This window comes from Brassica oleracea, chromosome C8, assembly GCF_000695525.1.
Source record: "Brassica oleracea var. oleracea cultivar TO1000 chromosome C8, BOL, whole genome shotgun sequence".
Taxonomy (NCBI): Eukaryota; Viridiplantae; Streptophyta; class Magnoliopsida; order Brassicales; family Brassicaceae; genus Brassica; species Brassica oleracea.
In genome coordinates, this window is record NC_027755.1 from 36254273 (window position 1) to 36264925 (window position 10653).

General features: G+C 29.6%; 2 protein-coding genes across 6 annotated transcripts in view; one reads left to right on the forward strand and one right to left on the reverse strand.

Moving 5' to 3' along the window:
- Window positions 1-2144, forward strand: part of LOC106307798 — a 6625-nt gene extending 4481 nt beyond the window's left edge. Inside the window, exons 2-6 of one of the 4 annotated variants that reach the window (XM_013744855.1) lie at window positions 983-1109; window positions 1222-1376; window positions 1474-1536; window positions 1629-1697; window positions 1784-2144. In XM_013744855.1, the coding sequence (XP_013600309.1) occupies window positions 983-1109; window positions 1222-1376; window positions 1474-1536; window positions 1629-1697; window positions 1784-1900 (531 nt within the window). In that variant the 3' untranslated portion in view covers window positions 1901-2144. The remainder of the gene's footprint in view (window positions 1-982; window positions 1110-1221; window positions 1377-1473; window positions 1537-1628; window positions 1698-1783) is intronic. The other 3 variants (XM_013744856.1, XM_013744857.1, XM_013744858.1) reach the window with 3 other exon arrangements.
- A 3807-nt stretch (window positions 2145-5951) lies between these two features.
- Window positions 5952-7044, reverse strand: LOC106307797 (pathogenesis-related protein 5-like). Of its 2 annotated transcripts, none has more exons than XM_013744854.1 (2): window positions 6860-7044; window positions 5952-6712 (listed from the first exon to the last, which is right to left on the reverse strand). In XM_013744854.1, exons 1-2 carry the CDS (start codon window positions 6912-6914, stop codon window positions 6033-6035), a joined length of 735 nt encoding a protein of 244 aa, XP_013600308.1. In that variant the 5' UTR covers window positions 6915-7044; the 3' UTR covers window positions 5952-6032. The 2 variants fall into 2 exon arrangements, with proteins under 2 accessions (XP_013600308.1, XP_013600307.1); XM_013744853.1 differs by having other exon boundaries at window positions 5952-6718; window positions 6860-6949.
- Between the last annotated feature and the right edge of the window lie 3609 nt (window positions 7045-10653).

Here is a 10653-nt window from a genome sequence, read left to right on the forward strand (position 1 = left end):
CACACCCTAAACATAACCCCTAAACTTAATTATCTAATTAAAGACTTCATAAAATCAAATCAAACTTGAAAAGTGTTTACTATACACATAAATAAACACATATAGGTGAAAACTAATTTTTGAAAAAAACATTTTAGTTTTCCAAAATCTAACCCTAACAATACATACAATACTACAACATATGTTTGCCAAACTCCTAAACCAAAGTATTTCATGATTCACTACTTCCACTCATCTATCTTCAAAACAAATCAATTTTATCATATCTTAATTTATATCACTTAAAACTGTTTATAATTACTTGATTTTTATTTTTCACGCATCAAAATATTTTTTCACAAGATTTATAAATTATTTTTAAAATAAACTGGTACCAGACGACTTACACTTCAGTCGTCCAGACGACTTCCAACATCCCAGACGACTCAGACGATTTACTGGGGCTATATTCGTAAAAATGGCTTCTGTTTTTTTGTTTGGTCACAAAGGGTTGAACTGTAATTTCACTAGGTTTTTAAGTTAGTTTTGCATTTGATTCAAGTTTTGGTATATGTTTGGGAGTAAAATCAAGTTGTGGGTTAGTTTTGGCAAAACGCCAATATTTTTTTGGTTGGTTTAGTTTATATTATAAGTTGTTCTGCAATATCTTTTTGTATTGTAACTCTGTGTATGTGGACCAGAAGGAGTAAAACTTCACCATATTCTGGCTCTTAACTTTAAATTTTATAGAATCATTGAAATAATCTTCACGATTTTTTCAGTACTAGGAATGTATTTTACTAATATTTATATCATACTATTGCACTAGTTCATGTCTCCCAGCAAGAAAAAGTTTATTTCGGAAACATATCGTATCTGTTTTTTTTTTTTTTTTCTTAAAGAAAGGGCTTAACATATCGTATATGTTCTTCTTCTGAAACTTATAAATATGTCAGGAATTGTTTATGGAGTAAAATTTTTTTTTTTCCATTTTATTGTTTAGGTATTAACAAATGGGATAGAAGTGAAGTTGCAGAGGAATGCACTTAGTGTCATTGAAGCTCCTACTGGAAACGAAGATGACGATGATCTTGATTTCGATAACACGCAGGGGAATGGTTCTGATATGAGTATGTTCGATTCTCTGCTTTCTTCAAGATTTTCAAAGTTGCATATTGTTCTTCCGACACAAAATTAGTAACCTTTTAAACTGATTTTTCTCAGTCTTGTTTCTGTGACAAGTTTTTTCTTTTCCAGCATCTGAGGACACACGTAAGCCTCATAAGTCGAAGCAAAGAAGGCAGAGATCATCGCGGTCATCTCACAAGACCATGAGCTGGTCTCTATCATCTGACTCACAATCAAAAAGCTCGGGTTTTACTCCTCCTCAAAACATGGTATGCATTCAAAATTTTGAGATATATTCCATGTACCACTGAACATAATGCGTCTAATCTTACGTATACTGATGTGATGTTATACGCATTCACTCAGAAGGTTGATCTTAGCAAACTAGACATGCCTACTTTACTGAAATATTGGCGACATTTCAACCTCGTAAGTTGATTTCAAGAAGAAATAACCTTCTCTTTACTCGAGATCTATAACTCTTCTTTGAATGTGGTTGCTTCTGACTTAACTCTTTGTAGGCGGATGCAATTCCAAATCCATCAAAGGAACAACTAATTGACCTTGTTCAGAGACACTTTATGTCTCAGGTACATATAAATATTCATCTGAGCCTCCACTTGGTTTTCGTCTTAAAATGTATTATTAACATTGTGATATGATTAATGATATACAGCAAATGGATGAGCTTCAAGTTGTTGTGGGGTTCGTACAAGCAGCCAAGAGAATGAAGAAAGCGTGCAAGCTCCAATCAAAAGAAGCCAGAAACACTGATCTTAACTGCATCAGCTAAAAGAAAAAGCTATAACTTATAACAGATCCTGTAATTAAGTAAGGTACTGCCGACTTGTTTAACCATTTTGTGGCTTTGCTGCTAGTTTTAGTTCTTTCTGAAGATGTTTGGCTAAGGAGTAGAATGTTGTTTCTTATTGCTTCTGTTGTTTAGCCATGTAATTACCCATCAAGAAGCCAAATGACCCTGAAACCACGAAACATGAACTCTTTGAAGCTCCCAGTTGAAACAATATGTTCTGATCCGATCATGAGGTTATTTTTTTTCCTCTTTCAACTTAAAAGTCAAATTCAAATTAAATGGTCAAAATTGAAAGACAAACACATGAGAGAAGCGAGCGTGAATGTACAAACATTCCTTCAAAAATCAACATGGAACCTTTATATACACAAGAGAAGCCAAAACATAATCTTTAAAACCATTTCCAATCTATCTCTATATGTAAAATAGAGTAATTCTGTTATAGAGATAAATATTAGAATAAAATTCATCTCTTCATTAAAAAATATAGAGTTGGCTTGAAGCTATAACTACTCATGAAATCAAGCGATTATTAATTTCGAAATTCACTTTTCTTCTTAAGAATATATATAAACTCAAAAACAATGAGAGTAACCAAACCTCCTCTCACTTCTCTCCATGCACTTAATCGAAAGATAAAGTTCATTCTTTTTCGAGAAAAAGACAAAAAAAGACAAAAATAGCACTAAATCAAGTTTTTGTTCTCAAACTAGCACTCAAGGTCAAAAGTCACAAAAATAGCACTTAATGTTTTATCAAAAGTCACAAACTTAGGGTTTAGAGTTAAAGGGTGAGGTTTAGGATTTAGGGTTTAGGGTTTAGAGTTTAGAGTTTAGAGTTTAGGGTTTAGGGTTTAGAGTTTAGGGTTTAGGGTTTAGGGTTTAGGGTTTATAGTTTAGGGTTTAGGATTTAGGGTTTAGAGTTGACAAATGAGGTTTTGGGGATAAGATTTCAAATTTAAAAAAATAAAAAAATTAAAATTTTCAAAAGATAAACTTAGAAATGTGCTATTTTGGTCATTTTAGTTTTTGAGTGTTATTTTTGTGATATAAACTTAGAAATGTACTATTTTGGAGATTTGACCTTCTTTTTCTTATTTTTGCGCAATGAACAACACATTCAAGATTTTCAATCTCTTTTTCTTGCTGTGATCTGAGTGCCTTAAATCTTACAGTTACCCTTCCCTTTTTACATAAAGGCTCAAACTCTCACGGCCGTCTCTCTTTCTGCCTCCACTTTCTTCTTGGCGTGAGTAGTGCTTTGCTTAGTAGAGGATATCATACAATACACGAACAGGAATCGCCGTTTTTATATAGATGACGAATGACGACGATAAGGAAATTCGTCAGGAGAATACAAGATACCATGAAAGTTGTATTCCACCATTTTGATTGCATGGTGAAGTAATTTTCTAAAATGCATGTACGTTTCGGATGAAAAATACAAGATAATATGAAAATTGTATCCACCATTTTGATGTATTTAGTAGTTTAACTGTACAGATTAAAAATTAAAAAGTATAATGTACTATCGATTTTATATTTTGACACGCTATAATACAATTTTATTATAAAATTAAGAGTTAGTGTTATTTGTTATATACTTTTAAATAATCAGATTTTATTTATATTGATTATTATATTACTTTTAAAAGTATAAGTATGGCTTTTATAATATTTTTTTAGAATATGCTTCAGTTTCATGTTTTGCAGTCTGGTTAATTAATATGTCATGTACCGTTTATTTTTATTTTTCTAGGTGTCAATCTATTAATATTATACGATATTCACATATATCAATAATATTTACTTAAAATATATGTATATGATAACACAAATATAATTGTTTAAGTGTTTAGAAAGCTTTACCGAAAAAAATAAAGAATAGTTATTAAGTGTGACATTTTAAACTAGTCATAACTCATTTTATCATTTTTTCAGAACAAAACTAGGAATGGATCTGCTGAGACAACAAAGATTAGACAAGATGAAGAAGAACAAGGGAATTAAGACATGACGGACATGACAAATGCCCTTTTGTTTCATTTTTAGTTCTGTTTTTCAATATATATTCTTTTTTTCTTTTTTGGCATCCAATATATGTATTCTTATGTTGCTAAACATCATTTGCTTTGTTTCAAATAACAGTTAATTATAACATATTCAATTTTCATTAAAAGTTTCATAATGCTATTATAATTATGATTTATTTAAATTACTAATTTGATAAATTATTAAATATTATTTAAAAATCAACAAAGAAAGTGGTCAAAAATTCGTCAAAAAGTAGATAATTGTTTTTGACCATTTCGTGACGTTTATTTTTTTATGACATTTCTGAAAATATTTTTGATTATTTTCCGACCGTACTCAATTTCTGACGGAGTTTTTTTGACAATTTTATGTGGTAAAAAAATGGTCAAAATAGAGTGTTTCTGACCATTTTCTAATGAAATTAAAGGTCAGAAATTAAACTATTTCTTGCAGTGATAGTATGATAAATATGTACATGATGATAATTATATAATTACTAAAATCACTAAACATTTCCATCGGCTAATGTGTCTCGGAGTAATTTACTATGCTGATTATTTTAACGTCAAACATGCAAATTTTTGACATAAATAACTTAATAATTTCAGTTAGTGGAGATCTCGGAGACATTACGAACAATTGTCACTGAAATATTTCGGATGTATTAAAAAAGTGTAGACACACTATACATACAGACTCGATATAGCTTGTGATTATACTTAAAAGTCATGCCTGTTATTCATTGGATATTCATAAAAATTGGTTATATATAATTATTGTAAAAAAATATGGGATAAATTATTTACAAATTGAAATAGCCAACTTGATATATATATTTGGGTTCAACAACAATTTGGATAAATTATCTAATTTTTAGTTAAAAATTTAATGTGTATAAAATAAACAAAAATCAAGAATAATAACAATGAAATTGAAATTAATTTTTTATTTGTTACAATCGGATGAATTTAAAGTCTGAATGGTAACATGTGGGACAACTATGAAGCAATTGCAGTACGATTATAATAGTAAAGAAAGAATATAGATGATACAAATGTATTTGTAGAGATTTTTGTTATTATTAACGGTGGGATGGTGCGTTGTGATCCATCGCCATTCGGAATTCAGTTGATTTTTAGATCAAGTTGTTTCATCTAAAATAAATTTATTTAGAAAACATGAATTTAAGTGACAAGTAAATTCACGTTTGCAAGTAATGCATACAAGAACAAAATTATCATGAAGAAACAGAACTATATATTTATGGATTTCCATTAATTTAATAAAATTAATAGTAATATATTTTCTCCATGTAATACTGCATTTCGATTAATTTATATCTTAGGTAGATATATTTTTTCATGTGATATTCCATTCCGTCGTACATAATCATGATTTATTTTTTTTATTTAGAATTGAATTAAATAAATCAAAATTAAAAAATCATTGACCAGTTAAATTATAACAATTAATTTTAAAGCTTATTTATGATCGGCATGTATACAAAAGTCAATTAATTGACTTCTCCTTTAATACAAGAAGATACTAGTAGTAGGTTTTTTTTTGAAAATGCTAGTAGTAGGTTTTATCATTCGAAAACTACTTTCTGCATGCATTATACACGTTCTCGGTCAAAATGTTAAATTCCATGCGCAATAAATCCAATTTAATTACTAAAATATGGAAAGATTTCCAAATTTGGAAAGGAAATTTTAGAATTTGGAAAGTTAACAATTACTCTTATGATTGTGTACGAAGAAAATATATATACCGTATTATTAACAAATTAGTTATGATTCTGTTTATATACAAATATTTAGCATTTATTTTTTTTGCAGTGAGTGAAATCATTCATTCATTCATTGGTAATTCTATAATATGATCAGGCAGATCTGCTATTCAGCTATTGTGCAAAAGTTAACTAATCAAACCATTTATCGATAAAATTCATTCTGTTATCTAATTCATTGTAATTCCAGCCTGCAGAATTTATCTCATACCACAAAACCTTTTATTATTTATTAGTTTCAGCGAATCCCTTGTTCCATAATATTACAATTCGCCAATGACAACGATAATTATCTAGGACAGAAAACGATAGAATAGTTAGCATTGGCACAAGTAAAAGTACTCGAAGCGTCGTCGTATGCATAGCTATACGCCTTAGGGCAAGCTCCTTTAAAAATTCTCGAGTAATCCGTCGGCGGACAAGTCGCCGGTGTATCGAACGCACCGGTGCAACAATACTCCGGTTTGCGAAAAGCCTCGCATGCGCTCTTACACGCCACAACATTCGCCCCATCCATAACACGCAGCTCGTTCGGACAGCGCCCGTTCAGATCCGCAACGCATCCAATGTTTTGGCAATCGCCTGAGCCGCCTCGGGTCGTGACTCCCATCTGGACGTTGTAACCGTCGACGAGGCTTACGTCGTAGAAGTCCTTCGCGCCGCCGTTGCCGATGGTGAACTCGGCGAGCGTGACCGGTGGAACTCCTCCTGCGCCCCCGCATCTTAATTTGTTGCCGCAGTCGCCGGTGAGACATCTTCCGGCCCCTGAGCCGTCGAAGTTACAGCCTGTTCGGCCCCAGATTCGGCCGGACCATCCCGCAGGCGCGGTTACGTCGACGGAAGCTCCGGGGTTTAAGGTAAACCCGCCATCGTTGAGTTGTGCGCCGCCGTTTCCGGTGAGGATTCCCGGCCAGACTGTGAAACCGCAGCTATTCTGGATGGTGAAAACGGTACCGGAGACGACGGACACTGCACCTTTACAAGATTAAACAATCAAAAATAGTTAATTACTAATGCTCTTTTCTCTGCAAAAGAATGTTTCTGAAAGCAGAGCAAAATGCAAGTGTGTATATGTGTTTTATTTTGGGTGTAAATGTACGTGTGTATGCGTGTTACCTGTAGTTATGATGAAGGAGAAGAATAGAAGGTGTAAACCGGAGAAAATCGCCATTCTAATCTCACAATTTCTCAAGTATCGATCCAATGTGTAGTGATGAATGGATGCTAATGGCACTGATCCCTCTATTTATAGGTTTTTTTCAATTATGCTACGGACGGAATTTTATAATTAAGACTGGCACGTGAAAATTAATGTCTTTTCATAAATTTAAAGAGATCGTTGAACATTTTCAGATAATTAAGAGAATCTGGCTTGACTGAAATTGATGTTGAAACAAATAATCTTTCGTATAAAGCTTGGGTCAAATATTTCCTTTTTAGTAAAAGAGAAATATTTTAATGGACATAAACTTTAGTCATATATTATATTAACTAAAATGTCATAATAATTAATGAAAACACTAGAATTTTTTAAGGTAATTATGAAAACAACATTACTATATATGTTTTCAACACAATAATTAATATTGGTCAAACAATATAAAACATTAAGTCACACATTTTTTAATACTCCTTCTATGTATGAAAAATTGATGTTTAGTCTTTTCACACTTACTATCTCTTTCATTAAAACAAAACATTTTAATGGACCCAACCTTTAGTCATATGTTATATTACATAAAATGTCATACTAATTAAAAAACAAATGTCATACTAATTAATGAAAACACTAGAATTTCATTAAGGTAATTATAAACCATGAGTTCAGTTGAATTTCACAAATTAAAATACTAATTGATGTTTTAGTCTTTTACACAAATTAAAAAACTTAAACACATTTTATTTATTAATTTTGGTTTTATCATAAAGTTTCAACATGCATATTTTTAAATTTAAAATTATGTTTTAGTTTTTTAGAAAAATACATTAATTAAACTTTACATTAATCTTTCTAAAACAAATACAAAATCTAAAACTTCAATCTTCAAATACGGATGGAGTAATTTTTAACTAATCTTTTCAAATTGTTTATAAATCAAATAATTGACTAAAGAAATCAAATAATTTATTAAAAATCGAAAATAGCTCTTTTGCAGGTTTATATACTAAAAGTTAATTTCATTCAATAAAATGAATTAAATTAATATATTATTTTATTTATATTTTCATATTAAATTAAATAATATATATAAATAAAATGTTAGAGTCAATAAATAGACATTAAATAAGATTTATAATTAAAACTTTATCAAAAATTATATCACACAATCAAATAAATGTCAGATTTTTTATTAAATTTCATAACAAAAAGTTTTGGAATAATTTAAAAATAAAATTAGTTCTTATTTTTTATTTTCCTGTATAATATACATACAAATAATATAACTATATACATTTTCAAATACATTAAAATACAAAATTTAATATGCTTTAATTTCATAAATTATATTTTGTTACAAAAATATTCTCGCTCTTGAAAAGCACTTGTTAGAATCTAGTACGGGTTAAAACTAGTTAAATTTTCCATGTGTACAAAATATAAAAATTCAATCCGAACCAAAATAATTTTATGAAACATTATAGATAATATAATTTCTGTGAAATAAGTACAGATGTAATGTAAATCGGAACCAAAAATCAAACCACACAAGCAGGGGACATATTATAGTAAAAACTCTATAAGTTCATGATGTTTAATTTATTTTGGTAAATATCATACTCTTTTCGTTTTAATAAGATGTATGTTTTAGTTTTCACTTTCATAGAAAATTTCTCAAATTTTAATTATAAATACATTTTTTATGGTTAACTATTTTCCACAATTTTTAGTCAATCAAAATTCAATAAGTTTTTTGAAAGTTTACAATGTATCATTATTACCTTATAAAAATACATTGAAAATATTTTTTTGAAACAATGTATTCTCTAAAATATGAATCATTTTGAAACGAATGAAGTATTATTTTACTTTAGTTAGTACTTTCTAATACTATAACCACATTAAAAGAACTGATCAATTATAGTTAACATAGAGATTACTGAAATAGGCTGATAAAAGAACTTTTGAAATTCTATCACTATTGTTAGAACAGGGATTACTCCTTCAAATTGAATGAGATTTTATCTATAGTTTACATAGAGAGTTAGATGTTTTAAAAAGATAATAGTCCAAAAAGAAAAGATAATAGCCTAGCAAATAGCAATCCAAATTTTGATATGTAGTACTAAAAGAATTGTATTTTGTCTTGAGAAAAAAGTTGAAATAAATATCTCGGTATGAATTGATGGGCCAAGGTACAGACAGAATTAAATTGGACAAGTCGTGCTTTCGCGGGCATAAACATAATAAATGGACAACCCATATATGACTTTTAGCTAGGTTAGAGGGTGATTATTCGGGAGTTCTTTAGGTGAGTTCTTAGCAGAATATAAAACCATGATTAACTCGGGGTTCTTAGAGTGAGGTTCTTATCAGAAATTAAGAAACAGTTTCTTAACTTCCGCTAAGAACTCCATCCTAAAAATCCCGGGTTAATCATGCTCTAATAACCCGTCTCTTAACTTTTAACTAAAAAAACTAAGAAACGGTTCTTAAAACTCTTATTTAAGAGCTGGTTCTTAGGTTTTTTAGTTAAAAGTTAAGAGACGGGTTCTTATATTTCGCTAAGAACTCCACTTTAAGAACCTCCAATAATCATGCTCTTAGGGAGGCTCGACAAAGACATAAAATGTATACTATTCGGTAGAGAGGTGTACACAAAGAGTCGTGCCAACGTTAGTGGCTGCCAGACTGCAGACACAATGATAAAGAAAAGTTAAATTCATGGAAAAAAATCTACCAAATACAATCATAATTTGTATAATCTAAAACCAGCGGTTATTCAAATGAAGCAAAAAATAAAGCATGATCTTTCTCTAGTGGTTTGTTTCATTTTTTTCTTGTAAAAAGAACATTCTAAATATATCATATCTCTACTTTATCAGTAATTATTAATAACATCGTATACTTTTTCATATTTACCAATTTTATTCAACTATTTTGTTTTAACAATAATCCAACACAATTGTTATAGATTCAACATTATCATATAATAAAATTATTGCACATAATAAAGAACAACAATAGTAGATTTTATAAAGAAGCACCAGCCATACATCTTTTCCATAAATTATCAATTAAATCGTTTCAAAATGCAAAATGAGTATCTTTATCTTTAATTCTTTTAAATCGCGCAAAAAATTCTTGTAAACGAATGTGATCATGATCTTTGGTATCTTCAAAATTAAGTAAATTTATATAATAAATAAATATTAAAAATTAGTTGGGTTACATTAATTAATATAGTTTATTTTATCAAAAAAGTAAAAACAAACAAAAGTTAAAGACTAATTTATAATTTTGAAAGTTCAGCTTCATTTTGAAGTAATAAATGAAATACCATTGGAACAAAATTTACTTCAAAATAAAGCAAAAAATAAGAAAAATGAAGCACCATTGGTGTTGGTCTAACGTACATAAGAAATATAACAAACCTCTTTTTTTGTTCAATCATCTAAAATGCATAGGCGAAATAATTTAAAACTCTACTGTATCAAATTATCAATCAAAATTATTTTAGTACCATAGATGGGTCGTCAATATTTCTGGTTAGAGTTATCTGCTACAAAAAGGGTCCTTTTCTGGCATTGACCTATTAAATTATTTATGAGTAATAAGAAATAAATACAATAATTGTTATAAATCATTATGTGGATGGCCCATAACCAAGACCAAGACAAGGCCCAGCCGTGTACAAGAGGAGAGAGAGTCGGCGGCCAAGTTCCTAGTCGGCCAAGACTTAGGATGTTTT